This window comes from Chenopodium album, chromosome 4 (genome assembly GCF_948465745.1).
Source record: "Chenopodium album chromosome 4, dcCheAlbu1.1, whole genome shotgun sequence".
In the NCBI taxonomy this organism is placed as follows: Eukaryota; Viridiplantae; Streptophyta; class Magnoliopsida; order Caryophyllales; family Amaranthaceae; genus Chenopodium; species Chenopodium album.
Window position 1 is genome coordinate 4,211,923 of NC_137837.1, and position 20,027 is coordinate 4,231,949.

Consider the following 20,027-nt stretch of genomic DNA (forward strand, 5'->3'; position numbering starts at 1 on the left):
GTTCTAAGTAGTAACTGTAAAATTGTAAAGCTTTGAGGAATCAGATTATATATTGGTTTGTATTGCAGTGTATTTGGTTTAGAAGATGCAATTTTAAAAGAAGCTCACTGGTTAATAAATTGAATACAAGCATGTTCAAGAATATCATTAAACAAACCCTCTTATTTAGAAAGATGGATGAACAAGAAGGTAAGCAAAAGCAATTGGTGAATGCTGATAGAAATAATACCAAGCAGTAATTTTTTCAGAGAACATTTACGAATAGCTACTTGCACTGTCAGTTACTACTGATGTTGCTCAAGATCTTGCAACCAATGAGGTAATTAGCAATAGCATCGTTGATGGTTCTCTTCACCATTTCCTCAGTTAAAACTGTTGGATTCCTCGAATCAACTTGAATTTTACTTCCAGAACCATTTGGTGGACCATCATACTGAACCCCAACTTCTCAAGCCAAATCCGCAACAGCTGATTTAGTGAGACCTGGTTTCTTGAGGACCCTTGCAGCTAAGTCACCTGTTTCAACTACTTTCTCAAGGCCAAAATGTCAACAAAATAACGCTTTGGGTCCAACAAACCAAATGTCGCAATCCTGGAAGAATCAGGCAGTTGTTACTATTGCAAAGGGATAGTAGTTGTTACCTAATTGTAAAACGTACACTATAATACAATCGTCCGGATACATTCTTAATAATGACTTGTCAAATGCATTATACTACCGCGACATTATGGTTAGCAAAGGATTTGAAGCTAATGCTGACACTTTCTCGTTGTTTATTAGCCTCTTTTCTTCTGGTAATACCGTACCGCCTCTAAAGACTTGCTACAAAAGTTCTTGAATTGAGCTCCAGGTTGGGCCTAACTCGAGATTTATTATATTCTCGCAGGCTTTGGACATGCATTTTAAGCTTTTTTTGGCCCGACTATTAAAAAACACGATCAATTTTATGGGTTTTAAGCAAGCAATTCTACCACGAACCTTGGCTTGGCCCGACCTAAACCCAACTCAGCTTGTCGTTTGATCACCTCTTTGAAATACTTTGATTTGTAATTATTACTTTTTTTGGTTAAATTTAACTTGCTATATACAATTAGAGATATGCTAATTTTTTTTAATTTTTTTTGGCGTTTGGAGAGCCACAAAGACGAGTTATGAGAATCAATCTCAAGTTGACCTGACATCGGGAGAGAGTTCTAACCACTTAATAATGTATTCCTCACCTTTTTTTTTTTTTTTTTTTATTTTTATTATTTTTATTTTATATCAAATCTTCTTTACTGTTACGCTTTTTCGGGGGATGGTAAGAGTAACATTGATTACCTCTGGCTCATCACCAAGATTAAACGGTTCGGCTCAACCTTTCAATATTGTCGATTTCATAAGGTAGATTGTCAGCGTGTTCATCGGGCTCATCAAATTGCTGGAGAAGCGGCGGTTAATTTTATTTACTTTAATATTAATTTGTAGTTTGTTTTTTTAACCTTAAAAAAAAAAAAAAAAAAAGCCAAAGTTACAAAATAATTTTAAAAAAATACTTCAATTTAATGATAATGCTATATAGTTCTTTAATTTAATTTAACAGTTTAACTTCATAAATAGGATTCCTTCAAGAACCAAGAACAAGTAAACAACAAAAAAAAAAAACCCCTTAGTCTTGTTTTACTCAGGTAACTTAACTGCTGCCTCTTTCCGGCAGACAGAGCTCTGGAGTTCTCCGGAACCTTTCGATAATCTCTCTTTCAATTTCAGATTTTCAGAAATTCAGCTTATTTTAGGGTTTATCTTCCTGCTGGTAAATTTGTTCTCGAATAATAAAACGAGAGAAACTAAAATCGCTGTGATTCTGAAGCTGCGAGGTAAGCGTCGAATAATTTAAAAAATTGTTCAAGTTTTCATTTTTATGGTTTAAATTATAATGAACTTGGATTGTTTGGGCTTTATAATTGGGAATTGCATGCTTCTAATTTTAATGTTAGCTCAATTTTGATGTTTATTAGGTTATTGAAATGGCCAATTTTTCTTGGCACTGTAAATTATACTCCGTAGGTTTTTTGTAGTTTATTGCATTGTGATTAAAATTGGATACTGTTTTTGTGGGCTTAGCTACTCAATTTGAAATCTTTTGTGATCGATTACATGTTTGCTGAGATATTTTTGTGTTTATCTGAATTTCGTAATGTGTTCGGGTGTCGGATTGTAGGGCACTAGTAATCTAGGGTGCGCATTATAGAAAATTACTGAAATTTGGAATAGTAGATATTGTGGATGTTGGGGCAGTGATCAATCGTGTAAGCTGAGCTCCTTTATATGCTAAACATAAGGTTTTTTGATGATTTAGTGAAGTATAGATGGATTTCGACAAATATCGATGGATAATTGTGATGGGGATATGAATGGTTAAATTTTGTACTTAGTGATGATGGGAATCAGTTGGATCTAAGCTACTGCTTGTTTAGGTGCTATGTGGATTGATGTGGAATGGGTTTTATGCTTAATGTGGATGGTCTTTGTTCTATGTTGGTTCATGCCGTATAGAGGTATGTTTGGCTTTTGAATGGACAAGAAATGACTATGTCTAAGGGCCTCTTCCGATTTACTAAAAACAACTGAACTGAAGTGAATTGAATAGAGCTGAAATGAATTGTTTATGAGAGGCGTAAGCTGAACTTAAATTAAGCTGTACAGAAGAGGCCCTAACTCTTGCTTTCAATGTTGATTAATTTGAACAGCTATAAGATTCTTCTCTTGTAAAAAGATTCCTGTATGCAATAATCATCAAGGGTGCAATAGTATTAATATGATCGGAATGTCTAATATATAATAATTGGTGGTTGTTGAATGCTACTATGTTTCTGGCGACAATTATTTGTATGGTTGTGATAGGTTTGCAAGAGCTCCTTTTCTTTTATTTATTTATTTAGCTTTATATTGCAAACTTTTGGTTTGTTTTGGAAATGCTTATTCCATATAGGCCCTAAATGTCCAGGTCAGTAGTGATTCATTGAACATGCATGAAAGAGATCATAGTTACCAGTGTTACCAGGTGTTGTATTTCAACTCAAATAAAGACCCTTAGTTACTTGTACCTCTTTTTCTAGTGAGTGATTGCTGTGATAGAATCTTTCTCCATAATTACAAATTGAATTTCCCATGCCTCATTTGTTTTGCTTCTGTATGTCTGTTATTGTGTAATAGACTCAGCACTCACGAATGCAAATCAACACAAATAATACTAGAACAAGAATAATCAGCAAGCAAGTTTGGCAAATTTTCCTTTAATTGAAAGGTTGGGTAGCTTGAGGCTACCAATCTCCGAGATGGTATCTTTAGGATTCCAAATTCAAATGATTCTAATCACATAACCCTACTATTCCCCCATCCCTTAATTTATATACAAACAAGGATTACAAAATATAGCTGTTAGTTAACTACTCTTAGCTTCATTCCACAAAAGTTGCTATGCCAAGGCTCCTCTACTTGCTGTTGTTTCCTTCTCCTGCAGCTCTTAATTGCTTTTGTCATCATATGCCACCTCCTCGATTCCTTTTCTGATGTAGCTGCTAACCCTTTTGCTCACCTCCTTTTCCCCTCCTCTAGTACTGCTTGATAATTGGTGGCTTACTTGGCCCACAAGCTTGGTCTATTACATATTGATGTTGGGGAAATCGGGTTAGTCTCCTAAGAGGGAACTACTTGGCAGGCTGTTGCTTTCAGATTTAAGTATTTTGCTAGATTTATATATTAACAAGGATGAAAAACCTCCGTAACATGATACCGTTAGTGTTTATTTATCTTCAATTGGGTAAATTATGATTTCGCGATCTGTATAATGATTAAATACTTTGGCACTATTGGTTCTTGGCTCAAACATCTCTTCACTTTAAGTAAGTAAGTGGTTACCCCATATATAGCTTCTCTGTAGTATCTATATTTCAGTTAGCCGATTTCTGAATATCTACGAACCTTTTTTTTTTTTAACCCATTTCTTTCATATATATGGAGTATGATTTTTATTTTATTTTTTTATTTTATTTGTTTTTTTTTTTTTTTTGTGATGGGAAATGGAGATTGTATCTAGTATATGCTCTACATGAGTTTGATGCTAGTTGAGGTTACATGGTGGAAAATTTTCACTTTTTGTATATTCTTCAATTTGGGGATCTTAGTTTTATGTAGGCTTTTCTTTTTTCTGTATATGAATCTTAGCTTTCCAACTGACTGGGAGTGTAGGTACATACCTTTGGAGGCTAGATTATTCAGCTCACTTTACATTAAAGGATTCAGAGATGGCTCATCATATGTTGCGACCAAATGATTTGCGCGATTCATCTATAGATCCCCTGGGCAGGGATGTATGTATTTACTTCTCAACTGCTAGTCATTCTTATGCATTGCAATCTGGATTGTGACGTGTTTTTTTGATTTATTGTAGGTAGTGCCCTTGCGGTCTAGAGCTTATGGTTTGGATGATATTTCAGGTTTTTCTGCACGTAGTGAGCCTGCTTTAGGCGGGTTGACAGCAGGAATGAGTGCTAGAGGCTACACATCTTCCCTTGAAGACCCCATTCTATTTAGCCAAAGGCGAGATGTCCCTTTAGGAATCAGTCCTGTGCCTCCTGGCAATCCAGATATCATTTATGAGAGACCTAACTCTCAGCGAAGGGTTGAAAGCCTCTCTTTGCATGAAACTGAATCAAACATTCTTTTTGTTGATGGGCTTCCAACTGACTGCACCAGAAGGGAAGTTGGTCGTATCCTCTCAATGCTAGCTTTTAAAATTTCATTTTTGCATTGGTTTTTGTTATGGTTACTATCTTCTGGAGAATATTTATTGAATTATTGTACATTGGGTTATTGAGGCCTTGAGGGTCTTGCTTGATGAAGGGCTGGTGATGCCCACTATGTGACTATGCTGGACAGAAATTGATGACAAGTATCAAAGGCGGATATGGTACTTGGCATATATATGAATCTTATGCATGGTATAACTTGTTACTACATAACATGAATTATTGTGTCAGTGTACTCATTTGTGAGTATCTGAGTATATCGACCTATGTGAAATGAAGGGTATGAGAAATATAGGGTATACTTTTATTTTCACTTGCACACATGAAATCACTTTTTTTTCAGCTAGCAGAGGGTTTCACAGTTTCATACAGAAGGGGCAATACGACCTTTTGCATCAATCTTTTTGTTTATTTTTCACTCTTTTACTCTCATGTGTCCTTATTTCTGGCTGGAAGGACAGTAACATCTCCATCTCTCTTTAGGAGTTACTGTTTGAAACTTTGAACAATTGATGATGAAAATAATTGAAAATATTCATTCATATTGCTGCTAGAGTCTGTATATTTATGCTGAGTTAGCGTGTTTAAATTTCCTAAATGATGTCCTACAGAGACCTTTCAAATTGGTAATGTCTTAATATTTGTTTATTATATTTGTTCTTTTAAGCTTTATTTATTATTTCGACCACCTGCCTTTCCTTGACTTGGAATTGTAGATATTTTTCGTCCTTTTATAGGCTTTAAGGATATCAAAGTCATACACAAGGAAGCAAGACGGGTAAAGTTTTGTTCTTTTCAACAAAAATCTTTATACGAAGTATCTGAATTTGTTGGCCCTTATCACACTTTATATGAACTTGTTAGAAGTTACTAGTTCTTGTCCGAACTTATTTTGAATTGTGAATGAGACGTTGTAACCCGTATCATTTTATTCTAAATCAAATATAAAGCTGAAATGAACAAGGTATAGCCACAAAGACTATTGAGGCAGGGGAAAAATGAAAAAAAATATTCATTATGATCTAGTGCAGAATAATATGAATATAATAGTCACGAGTGCAAATGTTTCCTCATATATTTTTTCGGTGTGTGAAGATCTGTGAATGCAAGATTAATTAAAAAAAAACATGTTTTGCATCCAGTGTTAAGTTGTTAACCACATCACTTAATATTCTTTCTTATGTGTGTATATACAAGTAGTGCTGGAAAAAAAAGGTTAAAAAATAAAAAATAAATAAAAAAATCTCACCCCTCTTTTAATCTTATTAGTTACGTTAATCTCTTCTTGTATTTCAGAGTGGCGAGAAAGCAATGGTGCTGTGTTTCGTTGAATTTAATGATTCAAAATGTGCCCTTACAGCTATGGAAGCACTCAATGGTTTGTTTTGATTTTCATTTATCTTCTCATTTTCTTAAATTTTCTTTTGTATTTGTCATGAGGTGCTATCTCTCCTGAACCTTTATTTCTCTTTGGTTGAGACATTTGGACACTTGACTCTTGATATTGTACCCCACATGTTGCTTAGTTTAATAAAACATGCCTCTGACATGCTAGGAGCAAGGTGCTATAAGGTGCTAAGCGTCATCACCTCAAGCAACCCTATGCTGAGAAAAGCGCATTGAGGCTTTCCTAAGGTAGATCTACGAGGTGACAGTATGCCTCATGCCTTGTATTGGAAAACCTTTAGTGCCTCAGAGCGCCTCACGTTTTGTGGATCTTAGATATGATGAATAGCTCATCTTAAGGCTTACATGCAGCAAATCATGGATTATGCCATACTAGATTGTTTGAGTTTTCTCTTCTTTTGAGAAGATAACAAATGAAAGATATTTTTTGTAAAATGGAAGGGAAAGGAGAAAGGTAGTAAAGGGTTGTAATTATCTGCTTGGATTTTTTTCATCACTTTCCTTTGTTGCCCTTTTTCCTGGACTGTGTGGATAGGCAGTCCCCCGATGGTATCTCTATTTATGGTCGATAATTCTAGTTTTTGATGCAATTAGTGGACATTATGCTTAGTTGCATATCATTTAGAGTGTATAAATCTCTTGTATCATCATGTAGATTTCATTCCATTCGCAATCATTCGGATTTCTGCTAAGCTTTGCATTATGTGCAGGCTACAAATTTGACGATAAGAAACCTGAATCCTCCATCCTAAGGATTCATTTTGCACATTTTCCCTTCCGTTTACCATCTCAAACATGATGGTCATCGATTGGAGACATGACGATCCAAATGAACCCTGCTACTGTATCAAAATCTCGATGTTGAGTCTGACGGTTGGTTCAAGCCTTCAAGGTCCTTCCTTTCCTTGAACTCTCTTCTCTCAATGTCCACTATATATTGCTTAGCTGTCTGAATCTTTTTTTGTCTTTTATTAATTGAGAAAATTCAATTCTATCAATATAGTAGATTCTTGTAGCTTCATCATGTACTAGTGAAAATAGAAGACTGGTAGAGGCAGGCTGTAAGTTGCCACCTTTTTTAATGGGATTGTTGACCTCAATTAACATGAAGGCGACTATTATAATGTGTTTATGGGTTATCCAGGCTGCTATCAGGTGTGAGTAGTTTGGTTTATTGAGAATATATAAATAGGTTCAAACCATTTCTTTTGTGTTTGTTGATACTTATTTTGAGATTGATGTTGCACCATCCTGGCAAATACTGCAACGGTTATTTTCCTGACCAACAAGCAACCTTTGTGATTCTCTTGTCGGCGTCTAAAAAAGAAATATTATGGGGTTGAATTAAATTATTTTTCTTTAATGTTAATCTTCTACTCGTAATATATTTCATTCTTTCTTTATTTATTGCAACAACAACTGGATTTTATGTATTTCAACACATGACTAACCATTAATATATTTAACTATCTTTTAACAATTATAAACGTTACTCCCTTTGTTCCTATATAAAGCACAATTTCTTCTAAGTGCACAACTTTTAAAGATGTTCCTTTTATCTCAAAAAGTTTTCATGACTTGTTAACATTCACAATTTATAAGGAGTAAAAATCTTCCGATTTATCCCCAATTCATGAGATAAAGCATTGTCAATTAGGGTATTATTTGATTTGTCTTGATGAGTGGTATATTATACAGAGTAACTATTACTAATATGTAATTGAAAATATTAATATTCAAAGATGTTCAATGACAGAAAACGTAACAATCCAGACATAGAGTTTTTAATGTAGGGGGTTAAGTTGTTTTATTTTTTTGTTTTTTTTTTTTTTTTTTTTTTTTTTGGGACAGGACTGATTAAATTGCTGATTAAAAAATGTTTTTGTACAATTTTGTTGAGTAACCTTTTAGTGTAGAATGAGAGGTGATGAAAGTCCTAATCGTTTATCACACTTTCATCATAAGAATGAAAATAGTGTTAAACAACTTTTTGACCTTTCATAGTTTTGATAAAAATTGGTGAGAAATAATCTTTGGTTCTCCAACTCCTAGAATAGAAAGTGTGAACAACTCAATCAATTGCTTTGACCTAAGTGGCTAAAGCTAAAGATCTCAAGAATAGAGTAATCAACATTGAAAAAATATTTCCAATTACAATTGAAAAAGTTATATCCATTACAAATGTGAACGCAAGATCATATGTCGATAGCCTACGACATAAAGTCAAAATCGACCTCCAAAAAAGTCAATGATGTTGTTGGTGCAAATAAGCATGATAATGGTTTCACACCAGGCATGGAAAAGGGGAGACACCCTTGTTGCGTCTTAATCTTGTTGATCCAATTTTATAAGAAACGAATCCCTCTTTCCCGTTTGTATTGCATTTACAACATTAGTCAACATCAATCGCAAGTATTTTAACTATATCTCTTGTGCGTTCACACACATTTACTTTTATCGATCTAAGATAAGTTGGGATCTTGTTGCGTTCTAACTGATTTTTATTGAACTATTGAAATTATTTTTGGTGACTGAATTGTTTTTTATTGACTAGAACTTTTCTTCAGTTATTGGAATTTTGTGACTAAGTCTAATTTTATTGAATGAAACTTATGCTAGTAATTGAAGTCTTTGTATATATTATGATGAAGAGATCTGGTCAATACATTCTATGATATTATTATTAGATACATTTTGCAACATCATGTAATGTCATTAAATATTATTCGATAATAGATCAGACAAAATCCAGATAATTACTTATGATGTCCAGATACTAAACGCGTCCAAACTAATACTCTATTTGAGTATTGTGTTTCACACAAATAAAATATCATTGACATTCTAGACAATACATCACATAATAATTGAGGGTAAGGAGAGATTATACCTTAGTAGAAAAACAAACAAAAAAAAAAAATTCTCTACATTTTGGAAAGGTCAATTTAAGAATTAAGAATAATTGCATAGTTGTTTAAATCATTTGAAAGAATGGTACAAATTAAAGGTCATTCCGAAATTATACATCCATATCTTGATTAAGAGCAATTTAAAGTATGAACCAAAAGTATTCTATGCCTATTTGCTATGTTGTAGAGTACAAATTTTGGCCTATGCATTCCAAAAATCACTATCTTTGTAAAGGAGTGAAAATATGGAGCTATTTTTACAGCATAAAGGGTGAAAAGAACCTATAAACTGAATGATTTTCTAATTATAGAAAGCCAGTGCCTGCAAGACCATGATGCAACAAATTGTGGGCAATTGAATCTCTAGCTTTCATGGAGGTTAATGACTGCAATGGAACCTCAGGGACCATTTCATCGTCGAATAATTCGAAAACCAGTTCAGGATCCAATTCCTCCCCTCTCATTTCACATATGTTATGCAACACACAGCAGGCACCAAGAACCACAGGTAATTCTTGAAGTTTAACCTCGGTTCGCTTCTGCAAGCAACTCCATCTTCCTTTTAACCTTGCAAAGGCATCCTTAGCAACGGTTTGAATTTCGCCAATCTTCTCATTGAAAGCATGTTGTGTCCAAGTTAGGTTCTGCTGATTATAGGGCACAAGGATCCAATCCATTAAAGGGTAACCAGCACCACCAACAATCCACACACCCTTCAAAAGCCCTTGATTACCCCTCTGATACAATGCTGATTTCTCCAGCACTTTATCATCAGGCATTGAACCAGGCCATCCTATGCACACGTCGTTGAAAACCCCTCTAGGATCAACCACGCCCTGAACTGTAATCGAGTACGAAGTCTTCTGATTTCGCTCAGTGTGGCGCTTATTGAAATAAGCAGCCACACTAATCTTAGGTGCAATTATAGGTATATGAGTCGTATACATAGAACCAACCACATTAGGAATGCCAGAAATTGATTCAAATTCCTCCTTAATCTGTCTCAATGAATCCTCATCAGGCCATTGCAGATACTTGGGCATCAAAACAGACCTAATTGCAGCACAAACATCAAGAACAATCTTATGACAAGTTGAAATCCCCAAACCAAATCTCTTAGACACCAACCTAAGCGGCTCACCTGTTGCCAACCTATATATACACACAGCAACTCGTTGATCAACCGGAATAGCAGCCCTCAACATCGTATTCTCTTTCGCAACAGCCACCTTTAACTCATCACAAATCAACTCAAATGTAGCTTTTCCCATCCTAAACCATCTCTTAAATTCACTCTCAGGATAATCAGGACTAGTACACTTATCCCACCAATCTTTAGACCTATCTTTCACCCATAATCGACGCTGATGACTCACTGATGAACCACTAGATTGCTTACTGCTAGCCTCAATACTACCACCTTTCTCAATCATTTCAGTAGCAGCAACAACCATTGCAGAATTAACAGCTCCCCTCGCTCGCTTTCGCCTTAATCTATCAGTATCATCCAAACCCTCATAGCTACTCTGCAAATTCGAATTGTAATCCAACATTGCTTGTGTTTTTTTCTTATGAATCGCCTCGAAATCGAGTTTCTCTTGATCAGCAAATTCTTCCCACTCCTCTTTTTCTTGCTTCTCTTGGTCTTCTAATAACAAATATGATGTGATCATCATTTCCTTTGTTTCTTTCTTGTCACTGGGTTGTTGTTTTTCTTCAAAATTAACACTTTCATCTACCCCATTTCCATTCTTCTTCCTTCTTTTTCTTCCACCATTGCTTTGATTATTACCCCCTTCATTCATATCTGCAATTATATAACTTACCTGGCAGAGAAAGATAATCAGAAATTCATTTCCAACAAAAATTCAATTCAATCAAACCCCACTAATATTCTTGCATACAATTGAAAAAAAAAAAAACATAAATTAAACCCAAAAAAAAACCCAATTAAAAAGAGACGTCTTACAGAGGAATTAGCATCTGAAGCTTTAGTCCCAAGTTATGAAGATTACTTCAAATTCCAGCAAAAAGAATGAATTAAATGAGCTGAATTTGGGAAAATATGAGCAAATTCAAACTGGGTTAGTCTCAAAATTAGAAAAAATTAAGTGAAAATAACAGTAGAAGAGTGAAATTGTAGAGAGAGAAAGGAGAAAATAATTAAGAGAAGAAGATGTGCACTTTATATGTTGGAAAAAAATGTGTGAGAGAAGTGTGAACGCGTAAGAGGATTGGAGTTGAAAGATTTGAAAAGAAGAAAAAAAAATATGGTCAGCAAAAGAGAAGGTGGGTAATTGTTTTTTTCAATTAGTTTAATTTCAAAGGAGAGAGAAAGAGAAGGTGGACACCTAGGAAAGTGTGAACAAGCCATGTGGGACCCTACAGAATACAGAGGCTGATGATGTGAATGTGATGTTGGATTTGTGTTGAGTTGTGGACGGTGACTTCATTTATTTCATTATAATATTATCTATTTAGTATTTGAATTTGTTATTTCGTAAATAGTTTCATTTTTTTAATGTATGTAGGGAGGGATTAAAGATGGGTAATGAGGGAATTCTGGGTTGAAGAAATGACCATGGACTTTCTTGGGATTTGATAGTCAAAAAGTTTGGCTGTAACATGCTGTATTTATCACTGCTAGTAGATTTTAAAACTGTAACTCAATGTTCACGGACTTAGAGGTGTTAAAACCTCATCTGACCGACCTGATTAAAATCAACCCGAAAAACATCCGGTTTAGATTTCGACTTGCATAGACACGTTAAGTTAGTATGACTCACGCATAAAATTAGATTAAATCCAACCTCACCAAATTCGACTTGTACATCTGAATAGACAACTCTATTCACCGGAATTCTACTCATGAAATATTTCAATTAAAATAAAAAAATAAATAAAAAAAAAGGTGAAAGAATATTTAAATAGTAGTTTATACTACTACAAGGGTTAAAAAGTTTAGATAAGATAAAGTTTATAAAAAACAAAATTAACACAAGTTAAAGAAAAACTAAATTTAGATAAGAGACTAATGAAGTAATAAGGGTTACCTAAAATAGACCTGATCAAATCTAGCCCAATTCGGCCCGAAAAGGCTTCGTTGGTCAGCTGGTCCGGCCTAACTTTTTTTAAAAAAATTTCCCTGAATAATTGGTTCATGGGCAGCCCAAAAAACTGACTTTAGTTGAATTTAAGCCTGTCTTTTTTGGCCAAAAAAATTGAGTTTGGACACAGGTTTTGACCCGAAGTTAGGCCCGGCCTGAATCCTTGGCTCAAGATGGGCCGTTTTCTTTGTAAGTATGGACTCATAATAACTAGATTGGGGCCTTGAGGGACTAAAGACCATACAATTGGCATGATCTGCATACAAGATTAGAATATATGTCCTGCTCCCTGTTTGTTTGACATCTACCCCAACAACTTTTTAAATACTAATATTTTCACAGTGACAGTAGGAATACCATGAACATTGTTGATACGATAAGTTCTCATACTCGATAGGCAAAAGTTTATTAACCCAAGAAGAACTGTTGAAGGACTGATCAACTCAACATTAACTAACTGTTACAAGCTTACTGCTTTTGTAAGTCGTAACTATAATGTTTGATAATAGGGAGGAGATGGGCCCTAACCAATGACCTATTCCATCTTAACCGGATTAAATCCTTAAAACAATCCTTCTTATATAGGGTGATAATTATCATCAAATATTATACGTGTATAAGATTTTAAGTAATTTTTTATATTTATTTGATATTATCTCCTTATTTATATAAATTCGACACCAGCAAATTAACAGAAGTTTCAATGTCCTATTATACAAGCAAATTGATGCAAACTAATAAGAAAATACGTGAATAAACACAAAGTTCTTATGCTTTTTTTTTTTTTTTTTTTACAAAAAGTTCTTATGCTATAATTATAAATTTTTATTAATGTTGATAAGAGAAGGGCCCTGCATATCGAGCCACTCACAGGTCCTCCAAGCTCGGGTTAGTGGGCTAAGTACTTTAGGAGTAAGGGAAAGGGTAAAAGAATATATATATCTACTCTAAAAGGCGTTGCTAAGAACGTTTCTGTGCCACGTAATCCACGTCACGTCACCTACTCCATCTCTCATCATGTCACGTCACCAAATATTGCTTCATATAAAAAATGGTTATTTAACCATCTAAGCCAACTATCAACTATGTTATAAACATGAAAATAAATATATAATTGATAATCATAAGGTCTCATTATAATAAAAATAAAAATAAAAAATAAAAACATTATATATATCTAATACATATAATCACAGGGAATAAATAAAATAGCAACCCGGTGCTACGCCCGGTCTACACACTAGTTAAAAATGTGTCTGAGTGGACCTTGATCCAACCCATTGCCATTTTTATGTATATGTTCACCTTCTAGAATGCTTAATTATGTTCATACGCATTCAAAAATGAATCAATGGATTTGAATGCGTATGTCCATTTTAAAAAATGCATACGTTTCATAATATTAAGTTTTATTTTTTCAATTTTTTATGTTCATAATTAAATACCTTATATTCATAAGGATCTTGCTAACGAGCGCCCCGGGGCGTTAGATAAGGATAAATTATATTGGTTGAAATGGTATTAAGTTAGGAATTCATGACAAAATCACGCGTCGTTCAGTGTAATTAATGTTAATTTTACTCTAATATTTGCACTTTAATTCATTTATCTAACGCCCTGGGGCGCTCATTAGCTTTTTCCTATTCATAATAATATTTATATATTCATAATGTAAATATTTATAATAAATATTTGTTGTTCATGAAATATTCTCATTAAGTCTGTTTATTCATATGTTCTCTTTCTTAAATATGTTCATAATAATATTATTATGTTTACTTTCTTAAATGCATATGTTCATATTAATTATGCCTATGTTCACTTTATGAAAAGTTAATGTTCACATTTAAAGGAACCTATGCATATGTTCATATTTTGCTTGATAATGTTCATTGATAAAAAAAAATGCAGAAAATCAGATGAAATTCATACACAAATGAAATTAATCGAAGCTAAAAAAATTCATTTCATATGAATTAAAAAAATCAGATAAACAACCAATTCCATATTGCAAGGAACAGATTCAATCGTAAAATAAAAAAATAAAAAAAAAAAAAAACGAGAAAAATAGAAAAAAAAAAAAAACATAGGAAAAAGGAATTAAAGAAGAAAGGAGAAAAAATAGAGTATAATTTGTCCAAAAAAAAAACAGATAATAAAATATAGTAATGAAAATTTTAATGGAAAACTTTGAGTAGAATTAGGAAAGATAGGAGAAGAGAGAATAGGGAAAAAGGAAACCAAAAAATATCATATAACTAATATATATAAAGCTAAACTTTTAACCAGGTCACAAAATAGTGACACTTGACATTCTAACTTTTCGCCAAGTCTCGCGCCACTTAGGATAGATTTAAATAGATTCATAAGATAAAAAAGTTAGTTAAATATTCTTTTTTCAATCAAATTAGGATAGAATTTTAGAATAAGATGGTTAGTTTAGAGTTTTATTTTCGATAAAATACAAATAATAAACTTATAGTTAGGCCACAAGACAACTTCGTATAGCATTTTAACTTTTCACCAAGTGTCGTACCACGTTGGATAAATATAGATAGACTTTGTAGAAAAAAAAAAGTTAATTTAGAATTCTATTTTCAATCAATTAAATTGAATTATAATATAATTTTATCTTAAAATTCCATAAACAACCCGGGCATCGCACGGGGCACAAAACTAGTATACATACATACTAGTATCGTGCCCCGTGCGATGCCCGGGTTGTTTATTAAATTGTAAGATAAATTTTTATTCTATATATATCAAAGTAATGCTTCATAATATTAGTGAAAATGTTCGATTTAATACATAAAAAAAAAAAAAAAAAAAAAAATAGCAAAAAATAAATTAAATTAAATAAATGTTCAAATCCCGTTGGGTTGATTCGAACCCAAAACTTTAGGCAAGGGTTGAACAGTTTTGACTCGTAACCTGAAGTGACTCAATCCGAAATTACTCATGACCCGACCCTAATTGACATGTCTACATAGTTATAAAATTCTATTAGCTTAGATTGGGAACTATATTATTTTAACCGGTTAGTATATATTATAAATGTATGTTTTACTCTTGAAGTACTTCCTTCGCTCCAAAAAATATTATGATATAAAAAAGTAAATTTATATGATAATTTTTTAGAATTATTATCTAATAATTTTTTTTGAATAAAATATAATTCAATTTGTACATCTAAAAAATTGGTATTTTATTGAAAATAAAACTTTTAACTAACAATTTTATCCTAAAATTCTATCCAAATAGAATTCTAAACTATTTTTTTTATCTTCTGAATTCTATTTATATCTATCCAACGTGGTGCGACACTCAAATTTTATTTTATTGTAAATAAAACTCTAAATTAACAATTTTATTCTAAAATTCTATCCAAATTTGATTCAAAATAAAATTCTAAACTAACTTTTTTAATTTTATGAAGTGTATTTAAATCTAAAAGTTAGAATGTGAAGTGTCGCTGTCTCGTGACTTGACTTAAAGTTTAGCTTTATATATTAGTTATGTCACGAGTTAGGTTTTTTTTTTTTTTTTTTTTTTTGGTTTTTTTTTTGGGATGAAAACGACAGGAGCAAGGTGATTTTTTTGTTGATTTTGCTTGGATTTTGTGCTTATAATGTAGTATTCTTTTGCTAGGTATGATTGATGTTGCTAAATTGAGGGTTTTTGTTTTAATCGCCTTCAATGGCTAGTTTGTTTTTGGAAATTGATTACTTGATTTAATGCAGTAATTTTGCAGAAATCATGGATCCCTCTATACTGGAGGATTTACTAGCGGATGACTCTGCACTTACGGATTATTTTGCAATGTTGGACAAGTAAGATTATAATTTTCCAGATTATAAGCTTCTTATTGTCTCAGTTGTTGATTAGTTTGAATTTTAAGTTTTTGTTTTATGGGGAATAATGATAATAATTTGTTTGTTCCGTAATCGCCCAATTTTACTTGTTTGAACTTTAAGTTTTTGTTTTAAGGGGAATAATAGATATTAATTTAATTTAATAAGAATTGAATTGAAATTATAGAAAGTTGACTAATTAAGAGATTGATTATGGATTACAAGGTTGGAGAAGGAGGATTCCTGGTACATTCCCGATAGGCTTGAGTTGTACCCAGGGCGTACGGATTGTTATAAGCCCATCAGCGAGGCGGATGTCCAGATAGAAGTGGCTGAGTATTCAGAAAAGGCCTTGGCTTATTTTAACAAAACCTATGTATGTACTCTAATTTACTCTATGTTTTATGCTTAAATATCACTTTCTTCGTTTCAATTTAGATTGGTATTTACCCTGTAAAGACTTATGCATAACGTAAAACTACCTTTATGATATAACATGCAGGACACAGACTATAAGTATGAAAGTAATGGCGGAATCGTCTATGGTGATCAGGATCACTGTTATGCTACTCATTGCAGCTTCACTGCCAAGCCTGATACAGTGCCTCTTACTCCTGGGGATTTTTCCAGCAAGCTCTTCTTTGCTGAATTTATGCTCAGTGGTCAGTCGAATTCTTCCCTAACTTGTTGTAGTCTGCTAGACGGTGAGACCTTTATCTTTATAATTCTTTTCCACCCCTGGTGAACTCAGCTTTAGACTTATACTCTTAACTATTCTATATTTTCTTTATGCTGTTGAAATAATGCTTTGTCTATTTGTAGTATTATCTTTGTCCTTTGAATGCTTGCTTTTTTTTTTTTGGTAAAAGATAAGATCCAAGTAGGTTGCTTTGGGCATGTGAGACGTCTATTATGGAAAGTGGAGAGTTGGGTTTATGGGGATTTAAAAGAAGCCAAGGGAGGCTCAAGTTTACTTGGATTGGAGGCATAAAAAAAATGATTTTAAAAAATTGGTTTTGCAAGAGCATGTAGCATATAACACCTGATAAAAGTTTGGTTCATGCAAACTGATCTTATTTTATAAGGATTATGGCTTGGCCATTGTTTTAGCTATAAACTGAACTTTTACATTTGTACAACTTCAATGAAGTTGTATAGCCTTTTGTCTTCTTCTTGGTTTATGAAAGCAAACATTTGGTGTCGGCTTATATTAGATATTTGTGCTTGATGAGTTCTTTGGGGTTCATTTGCTCTTTATAATGAGATAGTATCATCTCTTAAGTTTCCACAGGTGGGATAGTATTTGGATCTCTTGTCTTCATAATGCCCATTGTTGTTATTTGTACCCGTTTAGTATGCCATTGACCCATTGTTCTTCAGGTTTTTTTGCTCTTAAACCTGGGGTTCTTGTTTGATTTAGATGACTTGATAATCTTGTTTGGTGACCAACCAGCGTAAAAAAGTTTGTCTTTTTGAAGGGATGGTTTTGGTTCATATCCTTTGCTTTACTTCCCATCATAGCTCAAACTTACATCTTGTTTAAAATGCATTCCTCCTCTTTTGTCCCTTAAGCATGTTATATGTCCCTTAAAATGCTTTCTCCCTCTTACGTTTCCATGATTATTCTGTTCTTGATTCATCTGTGTGCTGTTATTACCTTCTGTTTTATTATCTACTGTGAGTCTCTAATTAATCTGAAATGAAAATGTAGTTGAGCTAGTTTTGTATCATTACTAAATTGAAGTAATTTCATCTTTGTTTATGACCTCCTCCTTGATGGCCTAAGCCCTAATGTGGTTGGCTCCCTATATAGTAGTGCAAGAAGTAAAATGCAACATGCAACTGTAACAGGCTCGCATAATATAGTCCAAAAGAAAGAGGGTTAAGAAGTTTGTATGTCATTGCTGCCTGCTTATTTGGTATTTGTTTTTAGTATTTGGGGCTATTTGAGTAATACAAATCTTCTCATTTGAACTTGAACATTTATAATATATTTGGAATCTCTTGGACTTCTAGATCCTCTAATGCCTTGCCAACACTGCTATGGAATGAACTAGCTCCCCATCACCATAATCTAGATCTTGAATTCCAGTTATCTAATGGTTGCTTATGTTCAACATGACATGCTTTTGCCTTGCTCACCTTAGTAAACGTTTTGGGAGTTAAGGGTGTGGATTGTGGAAGTTCCTCCCTTTGTTTTGTATTGTCTAATTCTTCAGCTTTTGCTTAATAGAATTCTCTGATTCCCATTTTTTTAAAAAATAAAATAATAAAAATAAAATGACATGTTTTTCCGGGCTGAACTGAGGAAGGGGAGAGGAAAGTGATAAAGGGATAAGATATACATGCCTCAAGCTCTAAAAGCCTGATTCATAATGAGAAACTGTTGCATCCGTGTTTTTATGGGGATAGGAATCCTAGAATCCCTTGCTTAAAGTCACCCGTAAATAAAAAAAAAAAAGGATTATGTTTTGTCTTTTATTTCTAGTATAGGTTTCAAAGAAAGTGTTTTTTTTTTTTTTTTTTAACAAGTGTCTCGATGATTTAATTGTGCAAACATTTAATGACGCCCTAATTGTTGTGGTTTTGAATTACTGTGTGAAACTAGGGATTCAATGGTAAATGATATGTAGGTGTTGGTCGGCAGCAAGCCCTAATGCATGCATAATTAGCAATATTATTTGCCTGGGTGTGTGTTTTAGATGGTTGATGGTTCACTGTTTTTTGGCAAGAATAATGAAAGTCCTCTTATTATGAGCATCTCTCTCTTACACACAGCTCTTTAAAATCTGTTTGTCTAATTTATCTTTGATGTTTTATAGATGCGGACTACAAGAATCGCTGCAAGATGTGCCCCATGGGAGTGATTTGTCATCCGAAAACTTTCCAAGATGGTTACAAACTACCCCTGGATTGATTTCTTATCCAATAACTGAATTTTGGTGAGGAAGGGGGTTGGATGAATTGTACATGAAAGGGCATCATATGTGCCACTTGAAGACCATGTAGTAAACTTATAGTAATGTGTGGTTTGCAAGACTATTTGAATGTAGCCTAAATATGGTAAATGTGTGGTTTAGAAGAAAGTTTGAACTTATAGTAATGTGTGGTTTGCAAATTTGAACGTAGCCTAAATATGGTAATGTACCAATGTGTGGTTTACCAGAAAGTTTGAACTTATGCAGCAATTAGTAATGCAAATTTGAACTTGATTTCATTTGGTTTGTGAATTTGTGGAGCAAGAAAATACTATTATGTCTTCTGTTAATGGAGAAGAAGAGATCGATGCCTGACCTTAGACCAAAGTTAATGTTTGTTTGTGTTATCATTATTCATTTGCTCGTGAAGGGTCGTTCCAAAATACCAATGGAGTTTGGCCGAAAAGTTATAATTTCAATGTAGTCTAGTGCCCAAGTATATGAAAAAGTGACATATAAGACGATTTGGGTTGGCAAAAGGGACCAAATTCAATTTTCAGGGAAGTCAATGCCGGATTCATTAAATTGACCCAAATTTAGGAATTTTCCCCCAATTTATCCCATTATCACTACATACTCATTACTTTTTTTTTTTTTTTTTTTTTTGGTATTTAGAGAGCCCCAAGGGCGAGGATGAGAATCGATCCCAGGACATCCTGGAATCAGGAGGGAAACTCTAATCACTTGAGCTATCCCTCACTTTCATCATTACATACTCATTACACACTATAACATTCTTATCAAATTTCATTGATTACATAACTCATTATATAAAATCAAAAACCTAACAACAACAATTAATTTATAATTAACCATTATCAAATTAGTTCTCAGTTATCCATCATCAAACTAGCTCCACAATTACTCATCATCAAGCTAATTCCTCAATTACCCATTATCAAACCAATTCCAAAATTACCAATTATCAAACTAATTCCTCAATAGCCCATTATCAAACGTATTACTCAATCACCCATTATCGAC

The 20,027-nt window shown here is 33.4% G+C and overlaps 3 protein-coding genes across 3 annotated transcripts; 2 read left to right on the forward strand and 1 right to left on the reverse strand.

Moving 5' to 3' along the window:
* Positions 1 to 1,622: 1,622 nt before the first annotated feature.
* On the forward strand, positions 1,623 to 7,344 carry LOC145626387 (RNA-binding protein 1-like). Its single transcript, XM_081678814.1, has 6 exons — positions 1,623 to 1,857; positions 4,232 to 4,353; positions 4,434 to 4,752; positions 5,508 to 5,569; positions 6,088 to 6,169; positions 6,909 to 7,344. Exons 2-6 carry the CDS (start codon positions 4,288 to 4,290, stop codon positions 6,995 to 6,997), a joined length of 618 nt encoding a protein of 205 aa, XP_081534940.1. The 5' UTR covers positions 1,623 to 1,857; positions 4,232 to 4,287; the 3' UTR covers positions 6,998 to 7,344.
* Positions 7,345 to 9,168: 1,824 nt separating this feature from the next.
* Positions 9,169 to 11,409, reverse strand: LOC145628622 (protein ANTAGONIST OF LIKE HETEROCHROMATIN PROTEIN 1-like). Its single transcript, XM_081680962.1, has 2 exons — positions 11,077 to 11,409; positions 9,169 to 10,933 (listed from the first exon to the last, which is right to left on the reverse strand). The coding sequence occupies exon 2, from the start codon at positions 10,910 to 10,912 to the stop codon at positions 9,413 to 9,415; it is 1,500 nt and encodes a 499-aa protein (XP_081537088.1). The 5' UTR covers positions 10,913 to 10,933; positions 11,077 to 11,409; the 3' UTR covers positions 9,169 to 9,412.
* A 4,480-nt stretch (positions 11,410 to 15,889) lies between these two features.
* On the forward strand, positions 15,890 to 19,295 carry LOC145626388 (uncharacterized). Its single transcript, XM_081678815.1, has 4 exons — positions 15,890 to 16,044; positions 16,291 to 16,441; positions 16,568 to 16,769; positions 18,888 to 19,295. Exons 1-4 carry the CDS (start codon positions 15,971 to 15,973, stop codon positions 18,980 to 18,982), a joined length of 522 nt encoding a protein of 173 aa, XP_081534941.1. The 5' UTR covers positions 15,890 to 15,970; the 3' UTR covers positions 18,983 to 19,295.
* Positions 19,296 to 20,027: the final 732 nt, after the last annotated feature.

Coding starts and splice junctions, on each gene's coding strand:
- LOC145626387 (XM_081678814.1), top strand. CDS start 4,288: ATGGCTCATCATATGTTGCGACCAAATGATTTGCGCGATTCATCTATA. Junction 4,753..5,507: donor CACCAGAAGGGAAGTTGGTC/GTATCCTCTCAA, acceptor TTGGAATTGTAG/ATATTTTTCGTCCTTTTATA. Junction 5,570..6,087: donor TACACAAGGAAGCAAGACGG/GTAAAGTTTTGT, acceptor CTTGTATTTCAG/AGTGGCGAGAAAGCAATGGT.
- LOC145626388 (XM_081678815.1), top strand. CDS start 15,971: ATGGATCCCTCTATACTGGAGGATTTACTAGCGGATGACTCTGCACTT. Junction 16,442..16,567: donor CTTATTTTAACAAAACCTAT/GTATGTACTCTA, acceptor TATAACATGCAG/GACACAGACTATAAGTATGA. Junction 16,770..18,887: donor TTGTTGTAGTCTGCTAGACG/GTGAGACCTTTA, acceptor GATGTTTTATAG/ATGCGGACTACAAGAATCGC.
- LOC145628622 (XM_081680962.1), bottom strand. CDS start 10,912: ATGAATGAAGGGGGTAATAATCAAAGCAATGGTGGAAGAAAAAGAAGG.